This window comes from Corapipo altera, unplaced genomic scaffold, assembly GCF_003945725.1.
Source record: "Corapipo altera isolate COAL_440 unplaced genomic scaffold, ASM394572v1 343, whole genome shotgun sequence".
NCBI lineage: Eukaryota > Metazoa > Chordata > Aves > Passeriformes > Pipridae > Corapipo > Corapipo altera.
This window is the reverse complement of record NW_020884913.1, coordinates 3,262,820-3,281,473: the sequence shown is the minus strand read 5'-3', so window position 1 is coordinate 3,281,473 and position 18,654 is coordinate 3,262,820. Positions and strand designations below refer to the sequence as shown.

The 18,654-nt window shown below is 45.1% G+C and overlaps 1 protein-coding gene across 2 annotated transcripts in view; it reads left to right on the top strand.

Annotated features, from left to right (window-relative positions):
* Positions 1-793: 793 nt before the first annotated feature.
* Positions 794-18,654, top strand: part of RAB11FIP4 (RAB11 family interacting protein 4) — a 117,490-nt gene continuing 99,629 nt past the window's right edge. The window contains exon 1 of one of the 2 annotated variants that reach the window (XM_027654472.1): positions 794-1,042. In XM_027654472.1, coding sequence (XP_027510273.1) covers positions 899-1,042 — 144 coding nt within the window. In that variant the 5' untranslated portion in view covers positions 794-898. The remainder of the gene's footprint in view (positions 1,043-18,654) is intronic. The other variant, XM_027654471.1, reaches the window with a different exon arrangement.

Here is an 18,654-nt window from a genome sequence, read left to right as displayed (position 1 = left end):
GGTTGCTCAAGGCCTTACCCAGCCTGGCTTCCAACGCTGCCAGGGTTGGAGCATCCACAACCTCCCCGTGCAACCTGTGCCAGTGTCTCACCACCCTCACAGTAAAGAATTTCATCCGTATAGCCAACCTAAATTTCCCTTCTTTCAACTTGTACTCATTCCCCCTTGTCCTATCACTGTAGTTCCTGGTGCACAGTCTGCAGGCTTCCCTTGATACTGGCAGGGCTGCGTGGTCTCCACGGAACCTTCGCTTCTCCACCCCGACCTTCTCAGCCTGGGGAAGAGAAAGAGGCACGAAGCCTGGCGGGGAGCCGGGGGGTGCCGGGCCTGCCGGCGGTCCGTGCCCACCCTGCTCATGCTCCGTGCTCACCCTGCTGATGCTCCGTGCCCACCCTGCTGACGGTCCGTGCCCACCCTGCTGACGGTCTGTGCCCACCCTGCTGATGCTCCGTGCCCACCCTGCTGACGGTCCGTGCCCACCCTGCTGATGCTCCGTGCCCACCCTGCTGACGGTCTGTGCTCACCCTGCTGATGCTCCGTGCCCACCCTGCCCGCTCTGTCCCTGCCCATTCCCAGGATTTCCCTTCCCCGTTCCCGCCGGCTCCTCTCCGCCCCCTGGCGGCGCTTGCCGAGCGCGGGCCCCCCTCCCTCCCTCGCTCTCCATCCTCCGGCTCTGCCCCATTGTTCTCCCGTCCCTCGCTCCCTCCCTCCCTCCGCCGGCTCTCGCGTCCTCCCTCCGCTCTCCTCCATCCCTCCCTCCCTCTCTCCATCCCTTCCTCCTCCTCCTGCTCCTCGCCGTCCCTCCCGCCCCGCTCCCCGCCGCTGATGTCACGCACCCGCTGAAGGCGCGGGCGATCATGGCTGCTGCGGCCGCGGCCGCGCCGCCCGCCTCCCGCTGATGCCCGCGATGGAGCCGGCCAGCCTGCTGCGGTTCCTGCGGAAGCTCAAGGAGGTTTTCGACGTGTGCGACGAGGATGCGGACGGGTTCATCCGCGTGGAGCACTTCGTCGCCCTGGGGCTGCAGTTCGGCCAAGGGGATGAGGTGAGCGGGGCGAGCCCCCCCGAGCCCCCCGCAACTTTCACCTGCTGTGCGCGGCCGGACCCCGCCCGGACCGCCCCGTCACCCACCTGCCCGCACCGCCCCTGCCAGGGCAGCCCAGACCCGCTCCTTTCGGGGGCCCGTCCCTCGGGGGGTCCCACAGCCCTCCCCATGGCAGCCTGGACCCCCTTTCTCCCCGGCCGCCCTCCGGCTTTCCCGCGGAGCCCTCCCTAAAGACATCGCGGCTCCCTCCATCCCTCGGGGGGTCCCGGAGCATCCCCGGTCCCTCGGGGCGGCCCAGACCCCCGGGCTGACTCGGTCGCGGTCCCCTGGGGTGGAGGGACCTGTCCGGGTGCTGGGAGGTCGCGGTGCCTTTCGCGGGGGGCGTTTATTGTGTTTTTTCTCCGTCCTGGCTGAGCTGAGTCCGCACCGGGGTGCCCGGCTCCGTTGGGGTACTGGGAGCAGAGCCAGGTCTGGACAGGCAGGGAAGCACTGTCCGGGCACCCCAAAAGCTGCAGGTGATGGATTGGAAGCGAAGGCTCCATCCAGCCCTCCCTCCAGCCCTCCAGTGACACAGCGTAAATCTGGAGTCGCGCCACTGGTCTCGGAGCGGTTGCGTCAGTGGGACCACTGTACATCGTGACATCAGTGTAAAATGGGAGTGGGATTCGGGCCAGAGTCAATGAGGGCAACGACGTGCGGCTGGTTTGAAACGGTTCCCATCAGTGGTTCCATCCAGGGCTGCAGCTCCAGCGAAATTAAAACAGCAAGAAATGCTTTCCCGTGGAGAACTCTCAGGATACTGCACTTAACTCTTCAATACACCCCAGCAATTTTGGGTGCCAGGAAGGAGGAGTGGAATTGGGGCTGGGATAGGGTTCAGAAAACCAGTATCAAACAACCTTTTAAACTGCAATAAAACAAATTAGTGTGAGGAGCCCATGAAACGGTGGTTTATAAAGGGATGCCAAAGAGGCAGCAAACCAGAGTGAATTCATAGTAATTGTTGGAGCAAATTACTTATTTCTGGCTTACCACTCTTAATGAAACACAGCTTGTGAATTAAATCAGGAAAACAGGAGACAGAAGGCTTATTGCTTACAGATAGTCACAGGTCTGTTAAACATTTTCTTAATGAGACGATGGAGTTTCTTGTTTTAACCAGCAAAATAAGGAGAAATGAGCAACAGTAACAAGTTCTTTGATTTCTGGTTTTATTTGTCTCTTGGTAAGTTGTATAATTTTATATAAACTAATAGAAATATTTTTAAATCCTTACTACTGCCAGATACACTATATCCAAATTGCTTTTTGCACTGCTGTGTTTATCTGGAGGCAGAGCAGTGGCTTTCTCATGCAGCACTGAGGAAGACTGATGAAATTCCACTGGCTGTTTTGCAGCAGGTTGACACTGATGATCATAACAATCCATTTTGGTCTTAGAAATCTTTAAGGTTGTGACACGGGAGCAGGTTCTGTGAGATGCAAAGAAGGATTCAGGTGGTGATCTCGTAAGCTTTGAGTGATTTGGAGTATATTAGCTGGAAAATGTTTAAATGGAGAGAAAGAGGAAACTGGAAGTGTCAGTACAGACAGCACTAGAGAAGTACCAGTTGTCAGTGGTTGTGTGTAGGTTTCAGGACAGGCTGACTTGCTGGGCAGGCATGGGAGAGGTTGCCAGGGATGAGAAATGCATCCCTTGTATTTTGGTCAGTTGTAACTGGCAGTGTTTGATAAGGTATTTGCAAATCTGGGACAGAAAAGTCTTATCTCTACATCTTATCTATTTATCTGTCAGGGTTATAATATAACTTGTTCTGGTTTACTTCCCTGTGTCTGGTATAGTCAGGGGTGGGAGCACGTGTCAGTTGAGTAAATGGGATTTGTAAATCACCAAAAGAGGTTTGCTAGAGAAATACAGAATCAATTTTGCAAGTGCAGATTTACTGTAGAACAGCCACTGCAGATGACCTAGTCTGGTTTTAAGGCTTATTAAAAATGGGCTTTCTGTGTGATGAATCACAGTTGATGTTTGGAGATGGCAAGAATCTACTCTTTCAACCTTGCATCTGCAGGAGCCTAATAAGTTCTATGTGGGAATACATCTCATGAAATTAAACTGAGGAGAAACACTGTTAGGGTGCAATTCCCTTTAACACATTAGAACATATTTACTGTCAATGAAAATTAATTATATTTTTGAATATGCTACAATTCTTGGGCTTGATCTGCCTCAGCTCCCTTTACATTCAAAAGAGATCTTTCCATTCTCATCAGTGAAAGATGGGTTTGCCCTCATGTGTCAGTTATTTGCTCCTTCTGTTGACATAGTTCATGTGGTGACAGGAAGGATCCTCTTTGGTAGCACTGTGGACTGAGTAATTATGACTCTTACAACAGTAGCCCTGGGTTATGTTTATGAACTGAGAGTATTTGTCCCTTCAGTTGTGCCAGCTGCGCACAAGCAGCTTTTCAGCTCCTCTCTACTTCTCCAAGCCACTGCCATCCAAAGTTTGGAGTCTATAAATTCTTAATATTGACTTCAATAGGGCTTGTGGCTTGGACTGTGTAGGGCATTTAGCCTTTTCTGGTTGTTTCTTTTTCTTTCTCCTTCCTTTTTCTTTCCTCTTTGCTTGTTTTTGTGTGGCATGCAGTAAACATGCCGAATGTTACCATTCCTGAAAGATAACAACTCTCTGAAAACCGCCCCAAGGCAAGATGTTGCAGCAAGGCAGCAGCTTTCTGTTGAAGCAAAGCAATCCTTACCTGCACAGTGAAAATAATAAACTTTAACCTTTCTGGTTAACTTTTTTACTGTTTTATTTTTAGTGGGATTTTGAGGCCTCTATTTCTAATAGCTTGATGCTTTTCTTTTCCTAAGACTGCACCATCACTACTGTACCTCATTCCATTCTGCCTTGCACATGCACACCAAAATCCTCTTCTTGCCATGCAGTTTGATGCCCACTTGCAGCAATGCCAGTGGCCTCAGAGTGGCTGTTTAGGTGAGGTATTTTCGCTGTGGAAACACTTCTAGCAAGTTTGCTTACAAGCTTTTGCTTTGCCCTAGAAAACATGTGGTTTAACTAAAGGAAGAAATGATTTGGCCATGTAAATTTGACACAGCCAGGAGCAGAGTCATGTCTCTAAATTCCTGAATTTAGAGCAGATTAGCTGTCAAGCACTGCTTGCCCTTACAAATGGTTGTGGAACTTGTGCTTTTAGGCAGTTTGGCTTTCTGGCCTTTGTTCCTCCCATTGGCTGTGGGCATTTAATTGAGTTGTTTAAATTAATCTTTCTCCATGGACACTGGTGAGCAATTGAATACTCAGAGGCTGTAACAGGACCAGAGGATGAAATAAATCCTTCAGAGGTGCTTCTTTATCTCCAGGACAACAGAAACTCCGAGCTGAGACTTGTGGTTCAGTGCTGAAGGCTGGCAGGGTTGGGCCTGGCCTTTCCTCTTGAATGGGGTGTTTGCTGTTTGTGTGGAAATCTGAAGAAAGACAGGAAGGGCTGTTTCCAAAGCGACTTGACGGGATGGCATGTGCTCACCAGCTACAGAAACACTTCACATTACGCTGAGAAATGCCAGGAGTCGCTCGCCATCTGGTTCCCTTTCACTGGGGAGGGAGTTTCACTACCAGCCAAGTGTCTGGGAGCACTGTGAGTGACATGTTCAGCAAGCCCCAGTTCTGGCAGGGGATTGTGTGAATGTGTGTTTCAGAATAGTGCCAGTTGATGTTTTATTATGCCAGATTCTACTTCAACTCCACGTTCAGTTTTCAGCAACAAGTGAAATAGGCTGAGCACGTCTACGACTTCTTTCTGAGACAGGTAATCACCTTCTGGAGGTGTGCAGACCATGCAGGTGCTTACACAGTGATCTGGCATGGTAAGATCAACTGCTGCTCATCAGCTTGAAGCAGTGTCACACCTGAAAGGGAACTGGTAAAATATAGGGGCCAGTATCAGTTATTCATGGGAGTGGCCAGTAATTAATTTGAAGTCAGTGGTTTTTTGCTGGTGTAGAACAGAAGTAGCTGAAAACAAGTTCACGTATTTCACATGAACAAATGAAAGTTCCTGGCCAAAAGAAACTATTACAATAGTTTGTTGCTAATTTTACTCACCTCCATTTATCCCCATTCTGGGCTGAAGTTAAAGGCATCAATCTCAAGCGCTGCCCAGGCAGTAGATGCTCCATTTTGACTTGCTCTCAGATGTGTCCCAGGAGCTGATGTTGTCATGCTCTCAACCACTCCAGAAGCAGCTTCTCCTGTAAAGAGCAGGGCTGTAGTTTCACCACCTGACAACCCAGAGTCTTCCTGAGGGGTCTGGGTGAAGTTCAGGCTCCTGGCTGTGGTGTTGCAGTTCAGTTGCACCCAGAAATTAATGAAATCACTGCAAATTTACATCAGTGTGCATGATGACAGAGCTCACACCTTGATAATGTATGTGCACTATGCTCTGGACTTACCTGCAGCCATGAGAAAAAGAAACTTTGGCACTGAGATGTTGAAAGGAAAGTATCAGGGTGTTACCAAGTGATACTGCCATTCTCATAATGGAGGGAGAAAAGGGTTATGACTTCCTTCTTCTCTGCTTTTCCTGGAAATAATTAAAGAGAAAATATTTGCCTGGATGTAACAAGGATACAAAGAGCACTCCCATGTGACAGTGTTTTCTAGGTAGCAGCAAGGCTGCCACACATTCAGATTCCTTAAAACTGCATTTGCTAATGACCCAGATATTTCATATAATTTACAGTGGCTGGGAAAAAATACAGTTCTGAAATGGCACAGTGGGGTACTTATTTTATGGATTAGTTGAGGCAGAGCCACTGTAGCCTTCCTGATTCAATGTTTAAAATAGCCTTTTGGAATATCCTGAAAGTAAGCATGTATTTTCAAACAGCTGACATAAAGCGAGTTTAGTACTCACTGTTAATCAAACATTTTCCAAGGCACTGTGGTGAGGAGGGGAGCTGTAGGTTTGCTGTGCACTCATGAGTTTAATTCCTTATGTAACGTTTGCATTTCAAAGGTAAGAGCTCTGGGGGGGGTTACAATACACAGTTAAGAATTGATTGTTTTGATTGTCGCTGTGTTTTGCAATACAAGTCAGTGATCTGAAACAATAAATTCTTAGTCCCTGAAGGAAAGGCCATCAACTTTGGTAACAATTCTTGGTATTTAAATGACTGTTTTTTATGGCTGTCTCAGTGTTTGCATTTACTGCAGGTACAGTGATATTGTATTCTCTTATCACTAAATGCAAAAGTTAAAAAAAAGCACATAGATGAAGCATAGAAGACAGTACAGTATTGAAGGTGACATATGTAGCTGGTGAAGTAAAAACATTCAGCTGCCAGGCAAGACCAGCTATTTTCTATGTAAATTTTTCTCCCTCCATGCCTGATTCAGTCCATGCTGTTAAGTTGTAAAACTGGTGTTCTTTGTCTGTGACATGCCTGCATGTTGTGCAGAAATTTGCTCTTGCAAATCCTAGGGAGGATTTCAAATTTCTCTCACGTATTGATTTTATTCCTCTAACATGATTAAGCTTTGAAAAGTGACTTAAACAAAATTGCTGCAAGGGAGGGTAAGTCTTGGAGGGAGAACAAGCCACTGCCATCTAGTATTTGAGGGTGTGATCCCCAATACAGATTTTTCTTAGATTCTAAATTGCATTGTTACCTACAATTTAGCACAATTGACTCATACTCAGCAGCAGTGCTTTTCCAGCAACAAAGTGGGAAAAATCAATTGCCTTCTAATGTTTGATGTTTTTATTCTCTGTGTAGTGGACAACATAGTTTCCTATTATTTCTATCTGATTTTAATGCTGATATTCACAAACATTTTAAAGTCCCTGATCTGATTTTTGCATCAACTGTCTGCTTAGGAGTTCTGACAGTTCTTAAAATATGCAGTATTTGGGGACACACGTGATCTCAGACCTAGATACTCACATAGGCTGCTGAGTAAACCCCCATCCTGTGCAGTTAACTCAGTGCAGGGTGTGATTAAGCACATGAATGATAAAAGAGAGCGTCAGACACAGTCACTAGTAGTCTAACATATGGTTTTACAACAGCAGTGTGAGTGTAAACAAAGCACTCTGTAATACCTCTCAGTTCCTTTTTACTGGAGATATAATTGAAGGGCCTCTCTTGGAGAGAATGCGAGTGTTTCTGTAGAGCTGTGAACGCTGTTTTCACGTTTTGTGTGCAGTTAAAACCCCAAATAGCAGGGCTCCTTCTTAAGCCTGGCATCCAGTTCAGTCCTGTGGGATGTTCAGCCTCAGACTGAGTGACAGGAGTGAACTTTGGGGTCAAAATAGTGCAAGGGAGACAAGGCCAGTGCACGGGGATCTGGGAAAATTGCAGTGTACTCCTCAGATTTTAAAGCTGCTCTGACAGTTTAGTTTGAGTGTAGTGTTATGGTTTTAGGGGGTCGAGTGAAAAGCTTAGAAACAGTAGAGTCTTCTGTCTGCTACCATTCCTGAAATCAGAAGGAAAGGCACCGGAATGGTCTGTTCTGGAGTGGAAGGGCTGTTGGCCTGGCAGAATGAGAGGTGTCAGCCAAACCAATTTCTTCCTCCAGAGTGGTGTCAGTTTTAAAATTGCCTACATTTCGATGCTCACAGGTGGGTTTTCTCAAGTGTTCTGACATCCCACATACACCTGCATTGTCAAACTGCGGGTTTTTTTCCACTTTTGGGGACATTCTGGTGGTGTTCCATCACCTCCAGATGAACTGACCCTCCCCAGTGGGATCCAGATGGCTTTTGGAACATGGGATATTATTTTCCAGTGACATTTCTGTTGCTATGATAAAAAACCCAAACAAATGTGCAGATGCAAACAGCTTTGTCCATATGCTTGCAAGGTATAAATAGATTAAAGAAACTGTCCTAAAATATTGGTGATTTCACTGTTTTTGTAGCAAGTGACTACAGGATCAGTTTTAAACCTAACATAGATATTAGGGTACAGTAGGTAATAGCAATTCAGAAAGTGAAATGCCATAGCCATGTCAACGGGGAGAACATTTGTCATTGTTGGCCCTTACCCTTTTGTCCTGTGCAGTAGCATATTCTGTCACCCTAAAATAGGACAAAATCCTCTGGTAATAGCACTTTCTCAGTGTTGTTAACTACTGGGAACAGGAGAAAGCTGTAGGATTCTCATTAGGAGAATTTTGTTGCAGGATTCTCTTGTGTGCTGGACTGGCGTGGTATTGTGTCAAAATACAATAGTCTGCTCAGGAGGGGTTTAAAGGCAGCCATGGAACTCATAGGGATAGGAGTGCTAATGAAAGGGAAAGGAATGTAGTAAAGAGAGAGGTTCTGCTGTTCTTTCTCACTGGGATTACAGGCAGCATCCATGGAGCAGATTTGGCATTCTGACCCCAGGAATCCTGGTGCTGTCGCATTCAGTGGTGTGACCCTTGTGTGTTGTAAGGGAATAAGGACTGCAAATAGGATTTGCAGCCTTGTAGTGAAGACTGGCTCTGGTTTTGGTTCTTTATTTAGTTTTGATGTTCATCATGCAGCAGCCCAAGCAGCAGCTCGTGGCCAGTGGGACAGACCCCTTTGCATCCAGCCTGGAGAGGGTGGGAGCCTAGAGTCACCTTGTCTCGGTGTTGTGGCTGCTTTAATTCAGGTTTTAAGACCATTTTGCTCTTGAGGGCCCTGGTTGACTTGCTGTTAGCTGTTGTGTTCAGTGATGTCAGGCTGGGGTGGACCCACATTGGCTGCTGGGCCCCCCTGGTAGAACTGTGAGGGTCACGAGGGCTACTGTGTTGGGAGGGCAGCAAAACCATCTTGTGCCACAGAAACATATTTCATGGGAGTGTAGTTTTTACAGCACTGTTTCAGGCTTTATGCAGCCTCCATAACAATTGTTATATGAGTTTGGCATGTTATTTTTGCCTAAAAGAGGTAGGAGTGTAATTAACCTCACCTTTTGGGGTTTTTTTGTAAGTATGATATCTTGACTGATTTCATTTGAAGCTAGCTTTTTATTGACGTAACTTAAACTGAAATATTTGGCAAACAACAAGTGAAGATGCTCCAAAACATAAGATTTTGCTCAACACAGAGCATTTTTCCTGTTTCCTTCTGAGAAACATGAAAAAGAAAACATGACTTTGATTTTCTCTACTTGGTGAGAAAGCTGAAAAATCAAGTTTTTGCAGGAAGCAGGAACAGCTTTAAAGAGTGGTACAAGAGAAGGTAGGATTTTGGCTCATGAATATTTGTATTTTTGGGTATTAGTTTTCACAGCTTGTGATCACAGTTACCTTACCAGGCCCTGGTCTTGAGCAAGTGAAGCCTGACTTCATTTACTGCAGCCACACATTGGTGAAACTTGGGAATTTCAGCCTCCAGCATGAAGAGTGAATTGTGTGTTCCATTCCTCAGTTCTCCTTGGTCTTGCTTGAAAATGAAGAATTGAGGAGAGTGCTTTGGGACACATCTTCAGAGGAGCTTTGATAATGTCAGTTTTGCTTTTCTTGCCGAGCAATTACAAGCCATGGAAGTTTCCACTGAGGAAAAAGCTGCATCTTGCCTTCTCACCTGGGAATTCTGTGCCCTTTGCCAAATGCAAACTCCCCTGCACGGTCTGATGCGTTTACTGGAAAGAGCAGTGATATTTTGCTTCCAGTCAGACAGTCCAAGGTGTCTTGTTTAGAGAATGAAATTGGTCTGAACAGTCTGCTGTTGACGACTGTCACTTGGGAAGGTCTAAATTTGAAGGTCAGTCCATCTGTAAGCGCTGGTGTGACTTTGGGGGTGGCAGGTCCTTACCAATAACCTGCCACCTCACCAGTGTCCTAGTAGTGACCTTGCCTGATGACTCTGCTGGTGCTCCAGAGGATTTCTGGGTATCTGTCAGCCAGATTGGAAGCTTTGGCTCTAACCAAGCTCATGATGTCTTTCCAGTGGGTGAAAAGATAATTTGCTATGTGCAGTGAATTTGGCACAGGTCAAGTTACTGTCCTGGTGCCAGTGCTGGCAAATGCAGGTCTTTTGTTTCTTGATTTAGATAGTCACCCAGGTAACCTCAGGAAAAGGTAAAATATTCACAAGTTGCTTGCATTTTGCCAGAGGTCCATGGCACAGATTGCTTTTTCTGTGTGCATAGCCCCGTGTGATTTCTCTTACTGTATTTTTCTTGTAAACCTGGTCTGACTGTTGTGAACTGCATTTCTTTTCCCAGCAAATATTTTCTTTCCCCCGTGGCATTCTAAATAACATTTTTAGAAACCTGACAACCCTGGTGCGTGGAAACATCATCTTGGCTCAGTGTGAATGAACCCTGCTGCTCCCTGAGGTGGTGGAGCGGCTGGTGGAGGCTGGTGATCCTCTGCATCGGCCATTTCTTCGGGGTGGGCACTGAATACTCTGCTCATTCAGGGCCAAATTGCTGCTCTCAGTCTGCTGCCTGGGGCCACAGGATGGTATGAGGAGGAGGAGGGAACAGTGCAGGGATATTTAATGTGTGAGGATTGATGATGCCTCAAGGGTCTCATTCTGAACAGACTGTAATTCCTACTGTCATTCCACAGCTCTGCCTGGGTGCTGTTTTTTGCTGTAGACTATTTGAAGTAATGCACGATGTTCTGGCCTCCCTATGTTGTTCTCCCAGTTTATTCCTTCCTTCTTCAGGGGCAGCTTCAGTTTTGGACTCACCATTGCTGGTGTTTTTTGCTGGGTGTCTCCTGTGGTCAGTCAGCTCTAGTTATGTTACAGCAGATTAGCACCTGTTGGGAAGGGAATGGAGCTTTGGAGGAGTTGGGCTAAGTGGTTATAAACACAAATGATTTACACAACATTTCAGGTGAAAAGCTTGCTTGATTGAGTTGGTGGAATAATGTGGCTATAAATTACCTTTGGGTTTATTGCAGTTGGCTGCCTCAGCAGCTCTTTAGCAATATGTTCTGTTCAGTGGCACTTCTCCTAATTCAGTGCCTGACATTGCTTGCATTTTGTAGATGTTGCACTATTCTGCAGAGCTGATTCCCTGGATTTATGGTACAGGGTGAAGAGAGTAGGAGGGTAGACTCCTCTCATAGCAAGAAATTGCTGCTGTCTCTATTTTGGGGAAGAAGTGTGAAGAGGCACATTTCAAATACCTTTTTTACAGAAGGAAGTGTTGTCATGGATAACAGTTGTGAAACATTAGGTCTGATTTAACACACCCACACCCACACACCCCACCCCTTTTTACTTTGTTCTGTGATGAGGTCAGGTTCATCTTTCCAGACTTCTGGATAGCACAGGGTGGCTGAGGGGACACTGGTATTTACTGTTGTTGGCTTCCAGAGATGGTTCCTGAGCCCACAAGGACACCAGGCTGAGCACCCTCGGCAGGGCAAGGATGCAGAACTGGCCTTTTGTTTTGAGGATTTTGAATAGAGAAGGGTGTTCTTGGAGTCCTTTGAAGGTGCCTGTGTGATGGGACCTCATGGAGCTGGTACACTGGTACCTTCCTTTCCCTTTTCACACTGTATAACCACTTTACAGCTCACACTGTCTTTATTCACGGAATAACAGGTGTGCCAGTCACAGAGGGTATTTCTCTGATTAACCAAAAACTATTTCAACTTTAACTTCTCTTTTTTTGTCCCCCTGTGTTTTCTCTCCCCCTCTTGCTGCTGATAGAACCTTACCCATTTTACAACCAGTCTGTTAGTCATTATGCCAGCTTAACTTAGGTGAGCTGCTGCCAGTAACACTGTGTGTCATCTGCAGCACCAGCCTGTGTTCCTTCTAAATGAGTTGGACAGAAGGATCCCAATGGGGAGGAGGAAGAAGGATATTCTCTTCAAATGGGTTGTAAACAGATGGACAGCATTGAAGGAACACAAAGGAAATAGTGGTGAAGTGCTCGAGTGTGTGGAACAGTATCAGTGTTGAGTATCTCTGAGTATCTTAATACCCACGTGCAATAACTGATTTCTAGGAGTAAACTGCCAGCCTGGAATGGGAATTGATTTTAAGACCCATAGTATGTGCTGAGAGCACACTGTAATTAGATTGTGATTGCAATTTTAGCACAGGACTGAACTTCAACCTTTTAAAAACTTAATCTTTCTTCAGGAGCTCATGGGGCTATTTATGATATCAGCAATGAACTCGGGGAATGTCACAGGCTATCAGATGGGGAAGAAAGGAGAAGCTATCAAAAGATTAAATTTTGATGGCATTTTAAATGTAAGCTTCCACACTGTATTTAATGATTCTCTAGTTCTGCTGAAAGTCAGTGGCTCTGAAATGCTCCAGTCATTATTGAAAATGTGATTTTATTTCCCCAAGTACAGCAGAGACTTAGTAAAATTTTACCTTGGCCCTAGGAAAAGACTCTGGAGGTGTTAGACCCGATATTGCATTGCTCTCCACAGAGCGATTTTCCCCATTGTCAGAACTGGCTGTTGTACTTTCTGTTATTAATGAGGGAGTTGTAGTTCTCTTTAGGTGAGGTTTCTGTGAGATCTGCTGCTTGGCACTTCAGAGACTCTTGTTAAAGGGCTGATGTGATTCCCATGAAGATTCTGTGAAGCCTCTGTTAAATGGGTCAGCCCATGCCAGAGAACATGAGCAATGTCTGCAGCACTCCTTGGGACCAGCAAGGAAGGCAGGCTCAGAACAGTGCTGAGCTGTGTGTCAGCACTGCTGGAAAGAAACAAACACCCCACAGAATTTTTAAATATTCATCTTAGTTCAAATAATATTACCAAAATAATAAAATAAACTGTGGTGGGGTTTTTTTTTGGTGCCGGATTAATAGATTTAGGTCACAGACTGTAAATGAGTGTGACTCAGCTGTGTGAATAAATCAGTTCACTTGATTGTGGGATGAATTTACACTTTCAAAGCTTTTAATAGGTGATGAATATTCAGGGTCTACCACATGGTGGGAGATCTAAAATGAGGGCTTATATTCCTACAGCCTTGGCTCTCAGTCAGCAAGTGTTGTTACAAAGGAGTGTCCTGGAGTGGTAGATAGCAGTGCTGCTCTCATCCCTCTTGTTTTTTCCCTCTTTGCTGTTCCTAGCAGGAATGCAACAATGCAATACACTAACTGGTGGCTTTAGCAGACAGGTTTTACCACGCTCAGTTGTCCTCTTAGCACTGTTTGCAGACATCGAGTGGGGTTGAATGGGTGTCAGAGAAGGGGATTTGAAATCCCTCAGTGGCTTGCAGAAGAATCTGGGAGCAACACCCATCCTGAAACTCAGTTCTCTTAAATTTCTTGTTCAGCATATCCAGAATTGGAAAGGACTCCTGAGAAATTCAGGATTTTGTCTCCTCTTGGGTATAGTCTTTCTGTGTATGAATTGGGTTATTGGGTTCTTAAAGGTGAGGGGAGTTTTTTTCTGCCTTTGTACATCCTGGGGTGGACTGTCCTCTGGAACCTCTTGCTATAAACACAGGCAAATAATAGACAATAAGTCCACTTGGTTTCTGGGGAAACTGTCTCCCACACACATTTTTGTGCTGTCTTGGAAAAAGAGATGATCTTTGATTCTGATCATTTGCAAGGTGGTTCCCCAATGCCAAAATCCTTGCAGTAACAAGAAGTATTCAGTGGAACAGGTGTCAGCTAAGTTCATGCTGAAGAAGACAGCTCCCCTGGGTTTTTATGATGGGATACAAGCTTTGAGGTGGTAAAAAAACTGCTTCAGTGAGAGTCAGGGCATCGATTTGAACAGTAGAGCCCATACTCTTGCAGGAAGCAGGCAAGATATGCATCAGTCTTCCCTGGGCCCTGTGGAGTGACTCAGCATCCTGTAGGAATTCCTAATTTGTTACTTTTTGAAATACTATTCACAAGAGTATTAGGGAAGGGAAATAAAGATGCTGGTGCAAAGTTTTGCAAGTTAAGAATAGCTTACAACATGACTCTGAATTGTTTCAAGTTTGATATTTTTGCTTGCAATAGAGATTTCTTGCCAAAGCTCTCTGTGGAATTAGTTTGAAAATCTTGAGTTCGAGGCAGCTGAATAAGAAAAAAGGATTTGGCAGTTCTGTGAAAATCTTTAATCAAAAAGGGTCTGTAGAGCACTTTAGCTGAGTTCTGGGTACAGCCTTTCACTGCCTTGCATGTGCCAAGAGTGAATCACAGCTGATGATGAAGTGGAGGAGGTGACAGGGCCCATCTGGAATGTGTCAGGTTTAGGTGTAGCTCGTACTAACCTGCCATGGCAACACTGTGTAGTCCCAGCAGCCCTGGGAATGCTGCTGATGGTCAACACTTCCTCAGGTAGGGAAAAATGAGAGACACATTTGTTGAGAAAGCTGAGCTGATGATCCATGTGCAACCAGGAGCTTCAGGAGTTTCACTGATATTCCAGTGTGCACTTGCAGAGTTTGTGATGCCGATGGGATTGATGAGCTCCATTACTTCTGCTGAAAATCCATCCGTTCCAACAAACAGAAATAAAACAAAATAGAAGGTGGTAGGTTTCTGAAAGGCAGGGAGAGATCTCAACAGCAGCACTGTTCCATGGAAGTTTGGTCCAGCCTGCACAACTGCTCCTCCTCTGCTTGAGGACAGCCAGGCACTGATGGATGGTCTGATACGTGGGGCAGAATTTATACCATTATAAAGGCCATGGATGAGGGACCTCAACTGTGCCAAGCACTAAGGCAGGGATGTTAGTAGGGTCTGGGTGTATGAAGATAAAAGCATTGGTGATTTCTGTTGAACAGGAGTGGAATTGAATAAAAGTTTCAAGTTGAATGCATAAAGCAGTGATTTGTTGAACTTAAGCCTTATTTTTTTTCCCCTCAGGAAGTCCTATATGATTTGGGGCATCCTTTTTAACAGGATTCTTTGGAAATTAATCTGAAAGCATGAGGGATGTAAAAACTGACAGCTTTCTAAGGTTTTAATGGTGCTGTAGAATTCTGCAGCAGAAGTACATTTCATTCCTAAATTCTACAAGCAGAGTAGAAATCTGTTATTTCCATTCACTGCTACAGTTTTTTTCAGTAAGGGGGTTAATTTATTGTTTGATTCTATTATCTGTAAGGGGAGCTAAGTGCTGAATTGGGGCTAAACTGCTCAGCATTCCTGCAAGGTGAGAGTCTGAATAGCAGATCAGGGCTGGGGAGGAAATGAGTTTGCTGATCAAGATGTTCCAAAGTGTATCTTCAAGGCAGGTCTGAGTCAACACTTTGAGATAATGCTGTCAGGCTAAATGATAACACAAAATATTCTGACAACCTACTTGGTCTGGAAACAAACACTGTTTGTTCCTTGGCAGGGATTTTGGATTAAACTGAGGGTTCTAGTTGCCAACAGCCCAGAGTTAACCACTGTAACTCAAGCCATTGACTCCTCCTGTTTGGCATAAAACATTCAAATATTAAAATTAATTCAAGTGAAAGACAGAAATCATCTTTTTATTTGGAAAATTAAACTGCTTTGTAGCTTTGTTAAGGATCTCTGAGCTCCACCTGAATCACAGACAGCAGTAAGGAAGCTCACATACACATGCCACAAAATCAGATATGCAAGACAAGATTTTTGATGCAGGTACCCTCCATTTACACTTTGCAATTAGATCTGACCTTTTAAAATAACCCAGATGCAGAAAACGTGCTTGAACACATCACACCTACGATGAGCTTCATATATACTTCAGGTTTCCTGAGAACCCTGCTCTTGGCAGCGAAGAGCAATCAGGTGAGTCAAAATAACTGAGAAAAAGGAAATTATATGCAGGAAAATCTCTGCTGGCTCACTCAGCTATACGGATTTTGTGTCCTACCTGGGTAGTAAAGTCTTGCTGACTTTAGGGCAGAGTCCTGAGACACTGAGCAATCTTTCTGGTGTGTGTGCAGCTGTTCATACACAGACTAAAAAACTGTGCTAAGCATGTTGCTGATACTTTCCTTCATTTTTTGTTTCCTCTCCTGTCTATTTCTGTGTCAGTCTCTTCTTTTTCTTTTGCTGCCTATAGCCCTGCTTTGAGGCCCATGGCAGGATTTGTGCTCTTTCCTGCAGGAACAGCAGCCTTTCCAGTGACTGTTGTCATACACCTTGCTGCACTTAAATATTTCCTAGCTAGTGTAGCTTCAGAACACTTCATGGAATTTCTGTTTTCTGTGGAATTTCAGATGGAGCTCACATGCTGGGGCTCCAAAGTATGAACAGCTTTGTTTCTCTGGACCTGAGAAAACACCTCCACCACCTAGACAGCATCCTTCAACTGGGGCCTGTCTGGATGTTGGGTAATCTGTGCATTGGGAACAAAAGGACACGTGCAATTCCATGAAGCTGGTTTACAGTGGGAAGATTAACAATAAAATAAACAGGTTCCTGTTCCCTGGTGAAGGTCTGTCACTGTGATGTGACAGTTTGTTGCAGTGATGCATCAAGTCAGCACAGCAGCATGTCACGGGAAAATGTCAGATCTGTGTCTGGCAGGAAATTGGCCAAATTACCTGTAACTCCCAGGACTCCTGCTGTCTTTAAATGGCTTTTTCTTATATCCATTTTCCCCATCCCATCTTCTTCCTAAATCAAAGATGGACTGTTGTCAGAAGCTGCAGCCTGAAATGTGGCATCCTGTTCTGAAAGGACTGTGTGGACATTGCTGAAGTGAACATGAGTTGCTTTTCCATTTCACTCTTTGCCCTGAGTGTTCATGAACAGAGCTTGACCAACTGCCTGGAAACCAACCTGTGAAGTTAGAGAAAGATGGTGTGGTCATCTGCCACAGCCTTTGTGTGGCTTTAGGAGGGCTCCCTGTGTCCTCAGAGGATGCCAGAGCAGAGCCTCATTTATTTGCTCCAAGTACATTGAAGAGGAGGGGAAGAGGATCAGCCATGTATTAGAAGAACATCCCTTATTGAGGGCCATGGTGGTTAGAACAGAGCTGGAAATAGGTGCAGAGAAAATGAATAAGCCTCGGAATCATTGGGAGAATAGAAGAGAACAAGGTACCTTTCCTGGTGCCTGTTCAGTGTGTTTAAATTGTACTTGGACTTTAAAATTATGAGACAGACTCAGCAAACAATCAGACCTGACACTTTCAAATCAGCTAAAGGGCACTCAGCAGAAATGTTAATGGATGAGTTGTGGTGAACACAGAAGGGAGAAGGATGGAAATTGCCTCAAAGGCTATCAGCAGATTTCTCTGCTAAATGCAAAAGACTAATGAGCTGAACACTGTGACCACTGCATCTATGGTACATGTCTTCCTGCAGTGTTCATTTTTTCTTACCAGTGACAACTCTGATTTGTAACCTCTACCAGCTGCTTAAACACAGATCTTCTTGTTCCTGATTTAATTTCTTGCTCAGGAAGAACAAAAACCCCTAGCTCAAGTCTGCATTTTTACAGACAGGGTCTCTCTAGCAGTGAGGGAAGGGACACGGCTGATTATATGAAAGATTCACCATTTTACCTGAGCTGGGCTCAGCCAAACCTGGACCAAAATGCCTGTGAGCTCTGAATTAAAACTTTTAAATGCAAACAGAGCGCTCATTTAAATCTTCTCCATCTCTGTCCTTGTGGTAAGATTGCAATGATCTTTTCAAACAAAAACAAAGATGTTTCATCTTAGACTGACTATCTTTGGTCTTTACTGCTGAAAATCCCAGAAGCCTCATATTCTGTTTTTCATTGGCATGAAAGAGATAACAAGAGGGAGAACCTGTCTGTCCTCTAGCACTCTAAAGAACACTGAAACATTAACAAAGGAAAACAGAGGCTTTAGTGACCTCGTGGAAAACCACCTGGAAAAAAATTAGAATTTCTCTTTGCATGTTAATATAGATGAGTGAGTTCTGTTTAGGATTTTTTATTCCCTTAGATTGAAGGACATTTCAAGGGTCTAACTCTGTGTTCCATTACTCTTGCATTGGTGTAACTGAGCGTTAATGAATTGCTGATGGAATCAGAGCTGTAACGGTTCTGTTAGAGTAAAAGCAGCTGTACCAGTTTATGCTTAAAACTCAGAAGCCCTATTCCCAAAGCAGTTATGTAACATTTATACAGAAGAAACAAGGAAGTGATTAATAAATGCTCTTTTAAACGCTTACATGTCTCTTTATCTTTCTTCTTAGATACGCAGGTACGAACAACTGTTGTGGAAAAACTGCCCCATCTCTCTACCTGGCCAGGAACTTCCCTCTTTTTGTACACAGGAGACAGAGAAAGGGGTGGATGGCAGCCTAGCTGAGAGCTGCATCTTTCTGCAGCCCCCCAGCGGGTCCTGAGCTTTGCTTTGTTCACACTCCTGCTTTCCTGGCTATGTATGAAAATAGCAGCTCCAGGAATGTTTTCCCAGGTGTGCTCCTCCCATTCTTTGTGATCTCTGCTAAACATGGAATTTGGGCTCCAGTGCCAGGGGTGGAAGGAGGATGAACTGCCGTTCAAGCATCACTTCTGGGAGAGGTTTTCCATGCATATTGCAGCTCCCTGGCTCTTCACAGACATCTAGACCCAATAATCATAACATGTTTCTCGGCACTGCAGTGGGAGTGGGAGCACTGGTGGGATCAGCTCTGCTGGTAGATGAGCAGAGCAGAGGGACAGGGACAGAGGTGTGCTCTGCCCTTGCTCCCCCAATATTCAGATTGCATCAGCT